The sequence below is a fragment of the Musa acuminata genome, chromosome BXJ1-6 (genome assembly GCF_036884655.1).
Source record: "Musa acuminata AAA Group cultivar baxijiao chromosome BXJ1-6, Cavendish_Baxijiao_AAA, whole genome shotgun sequence".
Classification (NCBI taxonomy): Eukaryota; Viridiplantae; Streptophyta; class Magnoliopsida; order Zingiberales; family Musaceae; genus Musa; species Musa acuminata.
Window position 1 is genome coordinate 2,810,605 of NC_088332.1, and position 19,880 is coordinate 2,830,484.

At 41.1% G+C, this 19,880-nt stretch overlaps 2 protein-coding genes across 4 annotated transcripts; both read left to right on the forward strand.

Annotated features, from left to right (window-relative positions):
- The first annotated feature begins 1,928 nt into the window (after positions 1-1,928).
- Positions 1,929-9,208, forward strand: LOC135675615 (transcription factor bHLH157-like). Of its 3 annotated transcripts, none has more exons than XM_065185944.1 (10): positions 1,929-2,917; positions 3,587-3,809; positions 5,162-5,240; positions 5,341-5,382; positions 5,489-5,548; positions 6,404-7,627; positions 7,725-7,826; positions 8,522-8,662; positions 8,729-8,854; positions 8,995-9,208. In XM_065185944.1, exons 2-10 carry the CDS (start codon positions 3,796-3,798, stop codon positions 9,082-9,084), a joined length of 1,878 nt encoding a protein of 625 aa, XP_065042016.1. In that variant the 5' UTR covers positions 1,929-2,917; positions 3,587-3,795; the 3' UTR covers positions 9,085-9,208. The 3 variants fall into 3 exon arrangements, with proteins under 3 accessions (XP_065042016.1, XP_065042014.1, XP_065042015.1); XM_065185942.1 differs by having other exon boundaries at positions 3,587-3,793; XM_065185943.1 differs by having other exon boundaries at positions 1,929-2,140; positions 3,587-3,793.
- A 7,439-nt stretch (positions 9,209-16,647) lies between these two features.
- Positions 16,648-18,504, forward strand: LOC135675616 (AT-hook motif nuclear-localized protein 20-like). The gene is made up of 2 exons (XM_065185945.1): positions 16,648-16,973; positions 17,076-18,504. Exon 2 carries the CDS (start codon positions 17,341-17,343, stop codon positions 18,277-18,279), a length of 939 nt encoding a protein of 312 aa, XP_065042017.1. The 5' UTR covers positions 16,648-16,973; positions 17,076-17,340; the 3' UTR covers positions 18,280-18,504.
- Positions 18,505-19,880: the final 1,376 nt, after the last annotated feature.

Consider the following 19,880-nt stretch of genomic DNA (forward strand, 5'->3'; position numbering starts at 1 on the left):
AATCTTATAAATAAGATTCAATAAGAGCCAACGAGAGATTATTTGATAGAGATCAACTAATCCAAAAGACTTGGGTAGTTTGATGGAGATCCAGTATCCAATAGAGCAGGATCCATTATTGTTAGTTAATATGAACATTTATAAATAGGAGAAAACTAAAGGGGCATAGACTAACATTTTTTATCTACCATATCCTATTCTACTCTCTCTCTCTCCTCCTCAATTGATAACCCTAGTTTGAGTGTGTGGATAGCAAGAAGGGTCAACCTCTTTTTTGATCACCATATGGAGAGAAGATTGTACAATGATTTGAGTAGCGTATTCGTCGCATTTACCATGCGGATCACTAAGTAATGTAGTTGATCTCATTCATCCACTTCTATATATCTAGGATTTTACAGGGATATATGATCTCCCTATATAACAAATATCGTTTGATTAACTCTAAAACTAATCCTAATTAACCATAAACTTAAATCTAACCTATACCCTAACACTAAACTTAAATCTAACCTATACCCTAACACTAAACCCAACTCTAAACTTGGTCAAAACCCTTCACGTCTGCCTAACTCTAGACCTGTCTTGGTATCTGCTTTTAGACAAGCATGAAACTGTCTTGGTATCTTGCTGATCTCCTTCGACAATTTCTCTCCACCATTTCCTTTTTTTTTTTCTGTTTTGACTTTCATGAAGCCTCTATTCCCTAAAATAATCCCTCTGACCTTTCTCTCATTGTGCATGCCACCTCAGCACTGCGTGCCATACCATCTTTGCCCTCTTCTGACATGGATGCTTCACTCAAATGGGTTCTCCGACTACCAAACCTTGTGTGGGCGGTGGGTGGCTCAGTGGTTGTGTGGTGACCTCATCCCTTTTTTTTTTTATTCAATTTAATTTATATTTCTTTTCTTTGATCTCAAAAGAAGACAAAGGTGAAGCAGACAGCCACAACATTCCCGTAGTTCCATGTGTCCCACCCGAGATACCATTTAGCAATCTCTGCCTTCCCATTGGTTAATAGATTGTGGGGCCCTTCTCAGAAGACACGCGAGCTCTTCCCGTCTCTCTCTCTCTCTCTCTCTCGCGCGCAGCAGCCTCTCCCTTTCTCGATTAGCCTTGTCGTGTCGAGCGACGACAGGACGAGGTCGGTGATGCTGCATCAAATGGCGTGTTTGATTGATCTGCCTGCGGCCGCCCAATGAGTATTCTAATCTTGTCGGGAGAGTCAACCATCCTTAAATTAACATTGGGATGCCTTTCGAAACAAAGTCTTCCCTGCTATTGTCACAACTAAAAGAAGATTCTATCTTGATTTCCTATTTTTAAACCAAAATTAGACATCAGCATGACATGTTCAGAAGATTCTATCTTGATTTCCTATTTTTAAACCAAAATTAGACATCAGCTTGACATGTTCAAAGATGTTTCAAGTGCAATTTCCTTATAATAATAATAATTTAGCCTTTCTTGAATCAATAAATCTCAAGTTCTTGATTTAGTGACAATAGTTATTTTGAGGGAGCAAAATCGAAGCATCATTTAGGAATCCATCATGCTTATCCACAAGTCATCGCACATCATGCCGACACGAATCGCCAAGCTCATCGGCGCTTAAATTTACGATCATACCCCTCTGACTTACTTGCACTGAGGGTGGCCCCACGTGTGGGACCTTTTGCTGGTGCGGCGCTGGGTAATCTTTCCTTCACATTGTCCCGACGCCAATCGCAAAAGACCACGAGTTTAAATGTATGTTTACTCTTGTGGGACCCATTGAAAGACCGTTCACGATAGAGGAAGTTGATGCCGGTAATCGAAGGGTACGAAACATTAGGTACGTAAAATTTTGCTCAGATTCTTAAATACAGTTTAGTCTCCCGTATCACGTCCGGCAAAAGGCGCATAAAAGGGACGGAGAGCGCGAAGAGCCGTAAGACGTCGTCTTCGCCCCCGCGGAAGCCCCATCCGCCCGCGAGACGATCAAAGAACCCAAGTCGGAATCTTCCATTGTCTAATCTCTAGCTTTTTGCTCCCTGAGGTGGAAATCTTGTAGGGAAGACGTTTACATCGAAAGGATTTTCTCGGATGGCTCAGGGACCGTTCCAACCAGCGGAAAAGGCTTCGGATGGCGAAATCGGTGATGCTTTTGTCTTTCGTCTGCTAATTTGCTCTCTTTCTCGAGATCTTTACTTTCGTAACTGAGTAGATGCTAAAAAGTTTGGATTTGGGCGGGAAGTTCTTGGTTTTCCCAAAGATCTCTCGTCTCTCTGCAAAAAAGTAGGCCATCAAGACGCCTATAGCAGTGCTTCTATGCTGGGGTTTCTTTTTCCTGGAATAACTGCGACACACTGACGTTGATAAGAAGGTGCCACACTAAAGATGATAGAAATCTGTGTTAGCTATTAACAAACAAGAAAAAGATCGATAATCATCGGATTAGACCATGAACGAGGGAGGTGTTGTGTAGGTGTTAAGCTTTAGCAGTCTTCTGTATCAGATAGAAAATTTAGCTTTTCAGGCTCCATCCTGCCCAGGAAAACAACGGTGTCAAGTGACTTCTTGAATTCTCGGTCACTGGTTCTTCTTGTGTCGCTTAGTGGGTGCTTGAGTGCAAACAGAGACGCAACCTACTTATAACTCAGTACGCGGGGCCAAATATGCGCTTACTGCTACTTGCTTCTGCTGAGCCACCGATCAAAGGACGAGCTGGTTTACGGAGGAAGCAAGCAGGACGGGGCTGCTACCGAGCCAGCTGAGAAAGTTCTGGTTTCTTGAAATTTCACCTTCTCAGAGGTCAGATTTCAAGTTTGTAAATGAGAAATACCACCATGCTGAGGCAGTTGCTGAGGAATCTGTGTCACAACACGCGGTGGGACTATGCTGTCTTTTGGAAGCTTAAGCAGGAGACAAGAACGTAAGATTCTTTATATAGACATCATTCGGTGTGCTTCTCTAGTTCGAGATAAAAGGATATCCATGTAACTGTTCTTAACTAGTTCTGTTTTCATTGAACTTGTTACTGCATATGTATCCTATAGCCGGGCTTACTCAGAAGCTCACCAAGTCTTTTTCTTAACTTGCATCTAGGTATGTTTAGTTTCATATTTTGTCTTATTATGATCAATTTGGTGTCATTATGTCCATTTTATAATGCTGCTGCAGGCACAAGTTGCCTTTAGACTAGCTGGTTTCCTGGGTCAACATATTTCATTCAAATACACATTTTGTATTGAAGATGTTGGGGAGCATGCTACTTGCTTCCTTTTTTTTCTTCTTTTACATGTTTTTTGCCCCGAATAATGTAACTTATACCGAATCTAGGTTTGCCGCATAACTTTGACTTGTTTATTGTTCTACTTATATAACTATGAGATGGTTGGATACATCTGTTTGTGGTACTTTTGTTCTAGTTTTATCTGGTATACAAGTAGTCGAGACAATTACTATTTTTTTGTCACAAGCATCAGCAAAAATATTTGCTTCCCATGTGACTTTCACCTAGGTTACATACCTCTTCTCATACTCTCTATGAGATCCATCACCATTATTTTTTTTGCTGATCTATCATGTATTATTATTTCAGGGTGTTGACATGGGCGGATAGCTATTTTGATGATGCAAAAGCAAGAATTAAATTGGAAGATACTCTGTCTGATGGATCCCTCCATATTAACCGTCGGATGATTTCTTTTGTGGATTCTAATGATGCCCAATATCAAAATTGTACTAGTCATCCAATCAAGGTGTCACTGGCAAATATGAAATGTCATCGTTATTCACTTGGGGAAGGGTATGCAGGCTGAGCCGTTAGTTATTCTCACCCCCATTTTCCTTTTGCCCTCTTTAGGTTGCTCAACTAGTCACCTTACTAGTCAAGACTCTAGGGAGGTTATTCTAGTGTTTCGATATATCTAATCTCAAGAACTTTAACATCTCAAACTCTGGATGGTAGGTCATTTTTGTTCCTTTTTTCTGTCTTCTTTGTTACCACTTTTTCCATATTTGTGAAAGATGACAATTCCAGCATTGCAGGTAAAGATAATAATGTTGTAGTTTTACTGGTTTCACTGGGTTTGGATCTTTTAAGTCATTTGGGTGTCTGTTTAAGCATCTGATTTATGCAGAAATGGATGAAAGATCACTTTAAACTTATTTTCAATATACTAGATGTTTTTGCTATTTATCTTTTATTAAAATTCTCTCTGTCAGTCAGTTTAAGCAGATAGTTTATTCTTTCATTCCTTGTATGCATATGTCAGCTAACAAAGTCTTGTTGTAAGCCTTAACCTCAACTAATTTGGTGTTCCATGGTCATCTTGGACTTTTCAGCTTTTTAGGTGTTTAGGAGTAACAGACTGGCTTTTGTTGCATTTTATGGACATATTAATAAAAATGTATAACTAAAATATTTCAGTTGAATTAGAAGTTCAGTTGTTAAAAAGCTTTTTCTCTTGTGCGAATTCAGTGCTAATAAAGCTGGGAGTTCTGGGATTGTTTTACGTAATATTGTAATGGTAGCACAGTTGTGAAAAAGTTATAGCTGAAATAAGCAAATGCTGTCTAGATTTTGTCTTACATTCACCCTTCTGGAAGAAGGTTCCCCTTTCTAAATATCTTATTATCTGTTTCTTTTTCGAAGATTACTAATCATGTTTGGCATAGTCCAAATATACGATAATGAGAATAGTCATCACAATGTTTGAACTTGAGGATTCTCTCCCTCTTCTGTCTTCAGTCAAAACCGAGAGACATGCTCCTGATGTGCATGGAACTCTTTCAAGGAAAGACCACAAAAAACCAAAGCCGATGATCAATGCTTGACCTAATGCAACCTCAAAATATAAAAAAGTCTCTGAATATAAAGAAAAAAAAAGTGACATCTAGAACAAAAGAACTTTGAAGTGAAACACAGTGATGTCAATGGCCGAGATCTATCTTTTGAAGCAAACTAAACTATCAATATCAAAACAATTTTTGCTGCTCGAATTTTTTTTCCTATCAATTTGATAGTCTAAATGAAAATACAAGTCCTGTTGATCAAAATACTCAACATGGAATTTGATCTCCAAAATCCTGCATCTGGAATCTTCTAGCATATCACTTTTTGAATCCTCAACGAGGATTTCTTAGTTTACAGGCTTGCATGTTTGTCTTACAGGGTTGTGGGGAAGGTGGCACTTATCCGGAGGCATTCCTGGATCTTTGCTGATGAATTGAAATCTGAAGACCACTTAGATGTGAGTTGTTAGTTGGGTCACTGCTATCTCAAAATTGGCTACTATTATTCTCTTACATGGAATGAATTGCAAATTGAGGAAATTTTTTTTCCTTGTACAGTCATGCGAGGATTGGCAACTGCAGTTGGCAGCAGACATTAAGGTAGTGGTCATCTGTTTTATTCAGAGTTGTTAAATATTGTGATCCTCTTTCCTTCTGCCTAAGCCTTTACTAATATACACATTTGGATGATTCGATGGTTTTGCAGACTATTTTGCTTGTACCTGTTGCCTGTTATGGAGTTGTTCAGCTTGGTTCATTAGAAACGGTTGGTTCCTTTGATCTGGTTATATCAGTTTATGACTGTAGTCAAATATTTGGTTCCTCAGATCTAGTTTTTATATTTAGTATATGTCTACAGTTCTTAGAGATATTAGATGTCAACCATTAATGAGAGTACCTTCCCCAGTAGATTGGGTAATAAGCATTTATGATTAACCAGTTAAACAAAATACCTTTTGTTCCCAAGTACAACAAGGTGTTTTCAGGTAAAGATATACTCGGTACTTTTCAGGAAAAATTCTTACTTGGACGAGTGCTTTATCTTTCAATTACAAACAACTACCTCCTCTATTGACCAGTCCATAGCACACTCCAATATGGACTCTGGGATCATGATTCCACTATCTGTTTTCAGTACCTATTCCTATTGGAGAGAGAAACTCTTTTACTGAAGTAGCACAATTAAGCAAATCTTGCGTCACCTTTGTCATGGCCATTTCTTAGACAGTTTTGCTACAGAGACCTTTCACTTGGTCAACTAATTGATAGCTCCATTATTTTCTATTCTTCGTTTTGCATCTTATTGTCTTCATTTTTTTTCCCATTACATTAACAGGGCTGTTTTTAAGGCAAGCAATATCCTTTGTCACTAAACCAAGGCATCGCCCATCATCCATCAGTGACAAAGCGTATAATGCAGCCCAGAAAATTTGCTTAAAAGTGGTGATTCATTTGAAATCTCTTGCTTTTTTTTTGTTAGTGATAGCTTCCAGTTGACTACATTCAGTGTTTAATTTTTGCATTTTATTTTTGAGCTTTGCTACTATATATCATTTCCATGGTATATCCAATTATCAGGATATTCCATCTTGACAAATTTTCTTTTCCCTCTAAAATTCAGGTTGTGGAAGATACAACATTGGTGTTCCACATTAAATGCTTATTCTCTGCTCTTTACCATGACTTGGAGACTAGTGATTCCTTAGATTCAGGCATTAATTGTTCAAACATCTTATCACCAGTTAATGTGCCTTCCTTGACAAACAGTTCAACATCAATTTTCAGTTCATTCAATTCATCTCAGGTGCAACAACCTTGGACTATTGATTCTAACATGTTGCCCTTTTTCATGGTTGACCATAATTCTCCATCGTCAGAGAACATTTTGGAGAAAATTCTTGACACAGATACAATACTAGATATAGATGAAAATGTTATTAATGCAGCGTGCAATTATCTGTGGCTAGCCTCCACTGAAGAACCACAGTACTTCAGCCACCCAAATACCATGCCTGAAGGTGATACGTTGGATCTTTTGTTCACCGAAAATGAGACAGAAATAAGTTTACAACCAGATCCTTTAGATTGTATATCAATTTCTGACAAAGAGCAGTATGGTTATGATTTAAGTGCTGAAGATATGACATACAAGGAATCAGAAAAGAATTATGCTAGCAAGACAAATTCCTTAGTAAATGGCAGATTTCTTTCCTTTCCAATTGATTCAGAGCTACACAAGGCACTTGGAATTACTTCTATGGAAGAATACAATGGCTGTTTCTTGAATACAACAGTACCAATGGACGATGGACCTGATAATTCAATTACTACCTTCCAAGGTGTGGTATCCGAGTATCATGATCACACATTTGATGAATCTAATTCATGGCTAATTAAAGAAAGTGAGACAGGATATCTGTTTGATGCAATGGTAAGCAGTTTACTCTGTGGCTCAGATGATGACACATTTGATGGCAAATCTTTAAGATCATTCAGTGATAACTTATCAGAGAGGCTGGTTGATTCTTCCCCAAGAGAAAACAAAAGTGAATCCAGTGTCTTGGACATTTGCAGTGTACTGCCGACCAGTCAACAGAGGTCCACATCTGTATCAAAAGCTGATGGATTCATGAGTTCTCCTATTTCTTCATGCAAGAGTTTCTGTAAGTCGACTAATGAAGATAATTACAATCACATGGCTAAAGGACGCTACAGCAGAAAGTTGGCCATGATAAACAAAAGAGGGGTTAGAAATGGCAACAGCCACAAACCAAGACCAAGAGACAGGCAGTTGATCCAAGAGCGAGTCAAGGAATTGCGCAAGCTTATTCCTAATGGATCAAAGGTAAGTCATTTAAGAGATCATTGGTTAAGGAGTACTCCTAGCATGTCCTCTGGTCTTTAAATCATGTGTTCTAACGCCATTTCCTTCTGCTGTACAGTGCAGCATCGATGCATTGTTGGATAGAACTGTTAGCCATATGGTATTCCTGCAAAGTATCTCTTCTCAGGCTGAAAAACTGAAACAAACTGCGGACACAGAGGTAGATAAACCATCATGGAGGTCTTGATGATCATAAGCACTTCTGGTAGCATCGTCTAAAATCATTAATAGTAGTTGCTGTGCACCATTTAATTGCTTTACCTGGTTCTCTAGGATCTCAAACTATGCCCCTTAGGTGCTGCCGAAGGAGTGCACGCACTTAGTTTATAAATTGGCATGGTTCGCTAAACTTAAACTTGTGAGGTATTAGATTGTTTTGTGTCCATGACTCTAAATATGGTTATCCCTACCATGAGATCACCAAATATGTAGCATCAATCCTTGTGATTTTTCATTCCCTGGTTCTCTTGACAAAAGAAAGTGGTGCGGATTATATCTCTATTCAAGCCACAACTACAATCGTCCCATCACTCCAGGGACATGATTAATGTTCTCGCACAAACCTTCACCTGTGAGATGGCAGCCATATTTTATAGCCATGCCACAGTACTAAGAGAAGCTGACATAATGCTGATGCTCACTTCGGAGGATATCTGAGCCCTGAACTCTGTTTTACTACATAATATACATTGACCTTGCTGCAACTACAACTGATTACCGATGAGGAAATTTTCATTTTTAAGTTGTTTTATTGGAAAAAAAAAGAAAGCTGGATGACACAACTGCTGACTAAAATTTTGATAATACTGCATATAGATGGTATTTTTACTGAACCAGCAGACAATGAAATTGCAGGCCAAAAGTGAGCTTTGCAGTTCTGCGAAACCACAAACTCAAGCTAATGGAGCCAACTCGGCCCGTGAAGAGGGGAAAAAACCAGAGTTTTGGCCTATACTAGTTGAAAACCTTGACCAACTGGGACAAATCCTCATAGAGGTACCATATAATATTTTGAGTAAATTATTATTTTCCACCTCCTTGCTAAGCTATGTATCTCACCAGGTGCAGTGCAATGACTATGAGCTCTTTCTGGAAATTGTGCATGTCATTAGGCGACTAGAGCTGACAATCCTGAAGGGAGTTCTGGAAAGTCGATCGAACAAACTCTGGGCTCATTTCATAATCGAGGTAGGCTGATGCCAAGCTTGTAACACACTATACTTGGATAGTGATGAGCGAGATGACCATTTACGGTTTACGTTTACTCGAAGAATTAAATTTTCGTTTCATTACTCTAACATGAGACAATGGCATATTCTTCTAAACAGGCGTCCAAAGGCTTCCACAGAACACACATTCTTTTGCCGCTGATGCAGCTTTTGCAGCGAAAATATGCACTGATGCCACGCAAGTTCTGATCACTCATCATGTTGGATTACTGAAACATCGGCTTGTATGTGTTAACGTTATCTTGAATGAATGTAGATGAACTTAAAGTTGTATGCTTAAACAATTTACGTACTACTATGTCAATTGAGTTCATCATCAAAATTACATGCATAATTTTAGGCTTTCTGAAAAATGCAATTAGGAAGATTTTTGGGATGTACATGTCAAGAAAAAATATCATGAATCAAAGTTTGGCAGTAAGAAGTTGAACCGAAGAGACGTAGGTAAAGATGAGTTCAACAAGGCATTCTTACTGCCACGGTGAATGCAGTGGTGGTGTTGTTGGAGATGCTCACCTTCTTTTGATAGATACATAGATAGATAGATATATAGATGCCCCCATCAACTTAGACATGAAAGGTGTCAGCTGCCGTATCATGCACCAATTTAAATGGAACACTGTCCGGTAACAATCGTACTGTGTGAGCCACACGCGCACACCTCGAACGAGCCAATCATCGAAGGACGCGATCTCTACTTCACATGGGTTCGTGTGACGTCCAACAGCGTGGTGGGCACCGCCACGATGTTGCTTGCGTATGAATCCTCTCTTCATCGCTTCTCGTAGTGACTGACTTAAATTTGCGTCCCAATTTTCTACGTGAATCGGAGAGGATGACACCTCCATACCCCACCGACAGTCTTTGGCTTACACAATTGACAAGTCCAAAAGAGATGGTTCTCAGATTCAATGTAAATTGCATGAACGATTGGATTCAATTATTGGAGCGGCATGAGGGCCTACTCGAACATTGCTCGAGTCACTTCATATGATTTCTTCGTCCAACCAAAGTTTGGTCTTGAGATGATGGTATACTACTATTCAGCCACGAAAAATGTTTCCATCGCATGTCCTTATCCACGCCCATATCATTTATCTAAAACACAACTCTTTGCGAGATAAAAGAGTTGTGTTTTGCTACCAGATAATATTCTATCAATCGATTTAATGCTTGGAACGAAGGAATTCCTCGGAGATGCACAAAAAGAGTAAGGGGCGAGAGAGAGAGAGAGAGAGAGAGGTGATTGGCGTCGGGATTGGTGCACGTGCAGTGCGAGTTTTCTGGGAACAACCAAATCCATGCACGTAGGCGGAGGGAGTGAGTTGGATGGAATCGAATGGGACGGGCTGCAGTGAGAACGCTGCCACTGTCGGCTGGTGAAGGCTGCCATCCCCAGTAGCTTTGCCTTCGCTTCTACTCCCCCCCCCCCCCCCCCCCCCCCCATCTGGAGATGGAGAGAGCTTTGTCTTCACTTCTACTCTCCCCACTTAGAGAGAGAGAGAGAGAGAGAGAGAGAGAGAGAGAACAGAGGAAGGACTTCGGATTCCATTGCCAAAAACAGCAACTACACACTGCAATCATTTGGCTTCCGGCGGCAAAGGCAGGCAATAAGAAAAAAAATATTACTTGTATAATATAGCTTCATACCTAAATTCCTTCATTCCTATCTATTTCTTAAAAAAAATATATTATATCAAATAATATGTACAAAATTTAAAATTTAAACCTAAAATATATTACTTGTATAATAATGTATTAATCAATTCGAATATGTGGACAGATATCAATCTGTCTTAAATGTGAAAAACGTATAAAACCATATTTCTCAAATATGAAAAAAAATAAAATAATAAAATTTCATCTTTGATTAGCAAAAGATATTTATGTTCCAATAAATTGAAATTTTATTACTCTTTAATTTTGTTATAAAAAATAATAATATAACATAAATTCTGAAATTAAAGTTGAGGATGGAATCTCAAGTTCCAATATCAAAATATTTTTTTTAATTTTTTTAAAACGATAGGGGATAAGACATTCATTTAAGCGGTCTAACTCGACTCGTCAATCGATTAGCAGTAGTTAGTTGTGAGATAAAGTGATAAACTAGAGTATGATATAAAAGTTGATCAGAAATTTATTGATATATTTTTTATTTATACAGGAGAGTAACAAGATTTCCTCGTGTAGTTCAAAAAATCTTATCTACTATCATGCCCTCGCAAGATGGTGCTCATGTCAACGATGTTGATCTTAGATCGATGCAATGAAAATAGTTTACGGGCGAGAGGTTTCGTGAGTGAGTCTGCTGGTTGATCAACCGTATGTATATGAGAACACGTAGTTGATGTCGGACGACTTGATCTCGCACGAAGTGGAAGTTGATGACAATATGTTTCATGCGAGAGTGGAATACTGGATTGACGCATAGGTAGGTAGCTCCGATATTATCACAATATATTGTAGAAGAATGGAGTCGATGTTAAGTTCCTTAGTAGATTTGTGACCCAATTGAGTTCTACAGTAGCGATGGTGATGACACGGTATTCAACTTCAATTGTAAACCGTGCAACTATCTTTTGCTTCTTAGAACTCTAACTAATTAGTTCTAAGGAAGACAATATACCCCGATGTAGATGATTAATCATCAAAGTTTCCTGCCCAATCAGCATCGGCAAAGGCATAGAGATGAAATAGAGAGTGTTTGCAAAAAAATATGCCATGATTAAGTGTCCCTTTAAGATATCACAAGATTCGTTTGACTGCAGACCAATATGTAGTAGATGACCGATGTATAAATTATGATAATTTATTGATCACAAATGAAATATTTGGACGGGTGAGAGCTAAGTACTATAAGAAGCCAATAACTTATCGGTATTGAGTGAGTTCCGTAGTAGGCCTTCAATCACATAATTTGATTAATTCACTAGTATAGAGGAGAGTTGGAACCTCTTTTACTTCCTGTATATTTATCTTTGATAATAAATCTTGAATGTGCTTTCTTTGTGATAGAAAGAGACTTGAAAATGTATATATTTCTTCTACTCCTAGAAAGCAGCTCAAGGTTCCTAGATCTTTAAGGGGGAATCAATCTACTAATTGTTTGATGAATGATTGAATCTCTATAGGATTATTACCTGTGACAATAATGTCATCCACATACACTATAAGATATATTATACGCCTCCATTTTGTTGTCGTAAAAATAACGAGATATCAGACTTGGAGTTGATAAAACCAGTTGAAGTAAAAAATGAGCCAAGTTCAATGTACCAAGCTCTTAAAGCTTAACGAAGTCCATAAATAGCTTTTTATATTTTATAAACATACCTTATATACTAAGGATGGATGAAACCATGAGGTTACTACATAAAAATGTTTTTAGTTAGAGTCCCCTATAAAAAGACATTGTTAACATCCAATTATCATAATTGCCAGCCTTTAGTGATGGCCAAACTCAGGATAAGTCATATTGTTGTGAGTTTAATAATGAGACTGAATGTCTTAGTGAATTCAACACTAGGTCGTTGATGAATCCCTTTGGTGACTAGACATGCTTTAGATCTGGCAACAGATCTATTTGAGTATCACTTAATTCGAAAGATCCACTTATACTCGATGATGGTGTGATAAAAGAGTACAAGGGTCCTTGTTGAGTTATGGAGGAGGACATTATATTATTTACACATGGCTTTATGCCAGTGTGGAGATTTTTAGGCTTAAGTAAATATAGTGAGTTCAATGGTCTTAGGTGAGGATTCTGTGATAACATGTAGGTCAATGACTTAACATTGTTTGAAAATATCACTCTTAGAGCGTATTGTCATTGGATGTTTAGAGGCCATGGGATTGTGAGGTTATGTTGTTGGTATAAGCAGTGGAGAGTCACTAACATGGGCCGGGTCAGGCTGACGTACTTCAGTGTCACTAGGTCTAGAAGGAGGTAAAGATAGTGGTTGTGTTTCTAAATATATTGCCTCATTAATAGGAGAAACTTGAGAAGAAGAGAGTGGGGGAAGTAATGGAGGGAATGAGCAGTTGTTGAATTGGAGTAGCAATAGAGTGTGGATCCTGAGGGGATGGATTAGACGGTGTCATGGGAGGCTCATCCGACAGGATCGAAGGTATACTCCAATGATGAATGTTTGTTATAGTGGCTTGCATGACAGGAGACTCATGATGGAGTAAGGAGTCTGGGTTGAGATCGATAGACTTTTGTGGAGTATTCGACTTTATCACACAACTGGCAAACGACTCATTATTGGTTTATGAGGTCAGGACGCTAGGGTTAATGGTTATTGAAGTTGCCACCTTGATAGAAATATTGATGATCTGGATGAAGGAGAGTTTGTTTGGGACCCATAGGGTCAGGAGACATCATGGCCAAACCTTTGTTGACGTTCTTATTATACTAGTTGCTCTTCCTCTTGGATTTTTAACTGACTTGAGTTGTGATGGTTGGTCCGGGCAACCTATCCTCGCACTTCAAATACGTCTCATAGTTAATCAACTTATCATAAAGTTCTTCAAATGACATTGGTGAGTCGCATGCCCGAATTGCAACTGTCAATTCCTTGTACTCGTCTCCTAGGCCATTAAGAGTATGGATTATTACTTCTTCATCACTAAGGGAATAACCTATCAAAGTTAAGTCATCGATGATAACTTTGATATTTTGTAGATAATCCGCAGTAGCACTCTCATCTTATTTTGTTTTTATTAGACTGAATAGAAGACTGAGCATGCGAGTATGTAAATGATTTGTCAAGGTTGTTTGTCGCTTATACCATGCTTCTACAGTAGTTGCATATGAAGATATCAGTGGGGCGATAGATCTAGTGACTAAGGCTTGAATAGCTTGGAGGATGAGACGATCTTGATGTAATCATAGTTTGTGAGCTGGATTTGGTACTGGATTGGATTCTCCGGGGATGTTGACCATTGCTCTAAGAGCCCTTGCCTTAGAGCAAAGACTTACCATTACTTCCTCGCTATCCAACGACATCTCCTCACTAGCGAGAAGCTGCGTTCTTCGCTGCTAGTGCTCCTCTTCTCTGCCTTGTCACAACAATCAACCTTCCCCACAAACGTAATATGTCACTGCTCCTGCGACACCTTCAAAGTCCTCGAGCTCCATCATTACCACACCAACTCCAATGAGCAGCGACATCACCACTCCGATCGGAGCTTTGAAGGCTTCTAGTTGGCCTCCTCTACTACTCCAATGGCAAGCTTCCTCCCTCCTCCTCGTCATCTAATTTACACAAGTGGTTGCACCTCTTCTTCACCGGTGAGAAGCCCTTCCCCAGCAGATCTGCACCTTCTCCTTTGGCGGCTACGATCCACTGGTCGTAGGCCGCTCTCTTCTTCTTACTCATTATCGTTGATCTTTGACCACTATCACACTACCGCTCTCTAAGCGATCATCCTCGCTAAGCGATCGCTGTTGGGCTGATAGCCCAAAGTGGGTTCAGCCCATGGTGGGCTTTATCAGCTCACAACCCACACCCTTTTGACCTAACCCTAGATCAATATAAGGGGGGTGTGGTGGCTGCGTTTTGACGCGGAGGTGGCTGCGTTTTTTGGGCAGAAAAGGGTAGCAACATGGTGATCTTCGCAGCAACAAAGAAGAGAAGAAAAAGGCAGAAAAAACAAGAGAAAGAAAGGGAAGAAAATAAGAAAAACACATAGAGAATGTTCTCAATCATTTAGCAGTGTTCTCATCTCAGGTTAGATCAAATCTACAGTAAACTCTTGCTGTGATTACTTGGGAAGGTTTTAGATATCGTGGATTATGACGTGATCCTTGTATCCCAGTTGTTCTCTTGTGATTGTTGCTAGGGTTTAGGGCAAGAGATTGTGATTTGTATATTCATTATTCTCATAGTAGATTATCTCTAGTTTGCCCTGTGATTTTTACCCTTCACATTGGAGGGGTTTTCCACGTATATCTTGGTGTTCTATTTGATTGTGTTTTGTTAGTTTGCTCGGTGGTCTTTCGCAACCATATCCTGTTCGGTAGAGAATTGCTGCAGCTCTCTGATCTCTACCGCATTGTAACTTTCCCTCTCCCACCAATCACTGCTCTAGAGATCGACGGTGGCGCGCTCCAGGAGGCGATCGCTGGTCCACCTCATCGGCCTCGTCGAGGATCACTTGTGCAAAACCCCTCTATCAGATACTGTAACTTTGATGCTTTGATCTGCATCTAGAACTATGCACCAAGCACAGAGTTGGCCCACTTGCCTGGTTGCAAAGCATTGTCCGACTACCTCACTCTATTGACTATTTTCCTTTAACCAAGCGGTTGAGGGCGTTCGTTGGGCCTAGTTTGCATCGGAACAGTGCCCCAGGAAGTAGCACAACCATCTATGCACCTTGTTGCAGCTATCTTCTCCACTCATCTTTGTAGCAACAACATTGTTTCCCCATCTACTTTGTAACAAACTATGCTTATAGTCGTTGATGATATGATCGACGAACCTCTTCACCTCCAACATTGACCCTCCTTACTACGACTCTCTAAAGCCATAGTCGCAACACTGTGTCGTCATAGACTTGCATATCTCTCACAGATCTACGACAAGAACTATAGATCTCTCACAGATTATAGTGATCGCTATGGCAAACTACGATGACCAGTGCCCAGAATGTCTTCCCACCCTTCTCCTCCAGCCAAAGACTTTCACTGCCCAAGGATCCTCCCCCTTGAGCTCTGATACTATGATAAACTAGAATGTGATACAAAAATTGATGAGAAATTTATTGATATATTTTTTATTTATACGGGTTAAAGGAAGGATTTTTCTGAACCGAGATTTTTTAGTATAGTTAAAAATATCTTATATGCTATCAGAAAGGTCGACCTCTCCTTTTTTTTCTCTTTAATGAAAACATGCCATAGTTGTACTCGAGTGATGTGATCACTATCTATGTGTCTCTCCGTCTCAATCTATCACCGTATCATATCGACGAAATGACGATCTAAGATCTTATCTTGTGCTTGTTATTGTTTTTGCACCCGACTCATGGTCACGATTCGTCCAATCTATAGAAAAATTATCTATAGACAATAATTCTTGTGTGAGATTGAAAAGTTTCACATAATTAAATAATTATAATTTGATAAATTTAAAATTTCTCGATGGTCAACTAATGTATTAATTTACAAAAAAAATAAAAAAAATGAAATGTTATAACATCATGATTCATTATACGTCTAGCCGATATCGGCATGTCAAACATGTTTTGTTAGATTAGTCGGGTTAGGAACGCGAACACGCATTAATGGTGTCACGGATGAGAGTTAAGGGATGGATGTGACTATAAGGTGGCGTCTATGATCTGTTCCACCTTTCGTGAGGGTATCGTATGAACCCAAAGAAGAAGAAGACAGCGACAGGGACACAGGGGCGGGGGTCATTCTGCGTCGCCCATTAATGATGGGGTCGTGGAACGACGCCCTACTGCTTGTGGTTTAAGCTACCGTGATTGAAGTTTTTGTCGGAGACTACCTGCCCCGGTGGAGGAACAGCGAGCCTTGCTCTCCCTTCACCTTTCTTGGTGCCAGGGAGTCTCTACACTTTCTCTTGTGCACGTTACCCCGCTCCTTCCCTAACATTCGGGCTTTCGATGCTGCGTCGGGACTCGGGACGTCGACGTGTTCCCACGCTCCTCCCAGTCTCTCACGTGTAGACTCAGACAGCAACGTCTCGCTGACCTTCTCACCCATCGGCTCTGTTAGATTGACGAGATGGGGAGTAGACTCATAGGGATACCAGTAGTGCAGTCGATATACATTTCTCGCTATTGGTCTAATGATGAGAGCGAGATGAAGATAAAGAGGAGGATGGATGGCTTTTGGTGAGTGGGAGCAGCGGCGCAAGGGGAGTCGCTTTCTGGTGTGGGTTATCCTGTACTTGATGCAGAGTCCTTTAAAGAACAAAAACACCATCTCCGATTGCTTCGTGTTATGTCTGAAGCCTGTGGAGCTGCTCCCTCCGTCTCTCTAGTTTTGTGGATCGTCTCTCCTCTTTGCTGTCTTTGGCTTCTATATCAGAAGTAGAAATCTTGTAGGTGTTTGTTAGGAGCTTCATGCGGTTCTGTTCTTCTTCCTTCTTGTAATTGTTTTCTGAGTGCTGCTATTTCTTTCTCTTTTTTCTTTTCCTTGTCAGAGTCTAGCGGAGATGAGATTTGGCTGAGAGAAAGCGACCGACGGGGGAAAGGATGGAGAAGAGTGCAGTGAGAGATGTGCATGAAGAATGAACAGAACTCTAAAGGGTAAAAGTCGAAGAGAAGTACAAAAGCTGGAGAAATGATGGTTATGCGAACAGCATAGAGAGCTTTCATATACGATAGTTATCATCTCTTTCCTCGTTGGGGCTGTGCTTGTGCTTGGCTGAAGAGCTGGCGAACCGGTGGTGGAACGGATCTGTGGCGATGGGAGGGATCGATCCCGGGGTCGCCTCTGCCACATCGGTCCCTGCCCTCCATCTCGGCAATCCCAACAGCGTCGACGACCACCGCAGCCACCACTTCGGCAGAAGAGACCAAGAGCCGAACACCACGACTACGACCACCAACAGCAGCGGCAGCAACAACCATCCCAACGACGACGACGGCACTGCCGAGGACCAGTCCGCCGGTGGGCTCGAGGCCGGTTCTGTCGAAGGAGCCAGTAGCACCGCCGGCCGCCGGCCGCGTGGACGGCCGCCCGGGTCCAAGAATAAGCCGAAGCCGCCTATCATCATCACGCGGGAGAGCCCCAGCGCGCTCCGCTCGCATGTCCTTGAGGTCGCGAGCGGGACCGACATCATGGACGCCGTAGCCGCCTTCGCCCGTCGGAGGCAGCGTGGCGTTTGTATCCTGAACGGCAGCGGGGTCGTGACCGACGTCACGCTCCGCCAGCCCGGTGCGCCGGGGGTCGTCACCCTCCACGGCCGCCTCGAGATCCTTGCTCTTTCGGGGGCTTTCCTGCCAGCGCCATCGCCACCCGGGGCCACCGGGCTCACAGTCTACTTAGCCGGCGGCCACGGGCAGGTGGTGGGAGGCAATGTTGTGGGCGAATTGGTCGCGTCGGGCCCCGTGATGATGGTCGCAGCCACATTCTCCAACGCGACATATGAGCAATTACCGCTCGTGGTCGAAGAGCCAGCCACGGCGGTGGCTCCACCGACCACAGAAGGATTGCCACAGAACCCGTGTGACAGTGGAGTTGGCGTTCGATCGTCGTCGCAGCAGCCACATGGGGGATGGGATCCAGCGGCGATGCCACTGTACAATCTGCCGCCAAATCTGTTGCCTAATGGTCCGATGCCCCATGAGGTTCTCGGCGCTTGGGCATCTGCTGCAGCTCCTCGGCCACCTCCGTCCTACTAAGTCCCTACACTTCTCCTATCTATATATATATATATATATATATATATATATATACATACATATATGTTCCTATGTTTGTTGTACCTTTGTTATTGTAGTGTTCTTCTTGTTCATCATCCTCGTGTCAATGCCATTGCATGATCTCTCTCTGCAGTAAACATATATACTGGAGTTGGAGGTTCATCAATTTCAATAAACAAATATTCTATATCTACTCACACTAAATTCATCATCCTCATGTCAATGCCTTGTTCTTGTGCATGATCAGTTGGATGCTCGTTTAGGTACAAGATGATGAAAATTTCAAATAATTACGATTATTTCTGAGATCTTCATCTTTGATGTTTCTTTCGTGCAATTACTCGAGCTCATAGAAACCGTGCAATCTGATTCTGACATGAAACAACTTGCAGTCTCGATGAAACTGTCCATTTGATGACTTCTATCACACCATTGCATGACAAGTTCACGGATCCTACTGTTACCAACTAAGCAGGGTTAGCATTAGGATGGTGACTGCAGCTGTGAAGGGAGATTGTTTTTGGTCTCTCTCGGTGCACTAAATTCTCCAAGCTGTTGTTTCAGCTTCAGGTTTAGGTGAGGCAGTTGGGTATTAGGAGGTCATTCTTTCACATCAAGACAATTTTGCTTGTCTTCTTCATGATCACTAGGGGCCATGGGGACATCAAACAAGAACTGCTTGCACTCTTTTGTGGCACGAATCCTGCTCCATTTCTTCCTCATCTGCCATCTGATTTTGTTTGGTAAAGACTGCTTGTCTCGCTGCTGCAGTGATTCTGTAACCGACGATACCTTTCGCTTCTCTGATGATGTTTAGCTTATGGCTTCCTGCTCATGACGGAGTAAACATGATCATGAGCAGGAACATAAGTTGAGCTGGAAGAAGCTGTCTTGCAGCACAAAAGTCGGTCAATCGGCATGCGTCGCTGTGCTACTTTGCCTTGGTCTTGCTTGTTCACACTGCATGGATATATATATAGTCTTGTTTGTTCACAACCATGGTCGCTCAACTCTGGTTGAGTTTCCCGATATCAGGGTCGCATGTTTAAGATCCGAACAGATCTGTTGTCCTTGTCGAAGGATCAGTGTTGTTGTCTTAGCTAAATGATTTATTTTTAGTTTGCTTATGTTCCGAGTAATGAATGTTTTTATCTTTAATTCAGACTACTCCTCAATCTTTCATTTGACACACAGATTAGTCCTTTGTGATGTTACGGCCTTTCTGCTATTGGTTGCTTGGTCTATTGCATTTGGTGCTGAAAATTCAAACTTGAGTTTTACTGGATGAGCAAACTGCAAGATGGCCTCTGCATTCTTGTCACACACAGTTCATTGAGTTCTTGCTACTGTGTGCGCATATGTATAACTCTGGACATGCAACACAAATTCCTTTATGTTTTGCATTGAGCTACATCAAAGGTAATTCGACTCAGAGAAAATCATGTATATGTATGTAGCAACATCATTTCTGGTTTTCTATTATCTTGAATTCTAGCTTTGGACTGGAAGCTGCTTGAAAACCATGCTATGCCTGTTTGTAAGTTTATTATCCTGCTACTGAAGTGCTAAAAACTATTCAG

Bases quoted from the DNA above. Each gene is read 5' to 3' on its own strand.
- LOC135675616 (XM_065185945.1), top strand. From the start codon at position 17,341: ATGGGAGGGATCGATCCCGGGGTCGCCTCTGCCACATCGGTCCCTGCC.
- LOC135675615 (XM_065185942.1), top strand. From the start codon at position 2,817: ATGAGAAATACCACCATGCTGAGGCAGTTGCTGAGGAATCTGTGTCAC. The intron at 8,663-8,728 runs GTACCATATAAT...GTATCTCACCAG, and splicing joins TGGGACAAATCCTCATAGAG to GTGCAGTGCAATGACTATGA. The intron at 8,855-8,994 runs GTAGGCTGATGC...TCTTCTAAACAG, and splicing joins GGGCTCATTTCATAATCGAG to GCGTCCAAAGGCTTCCACAG.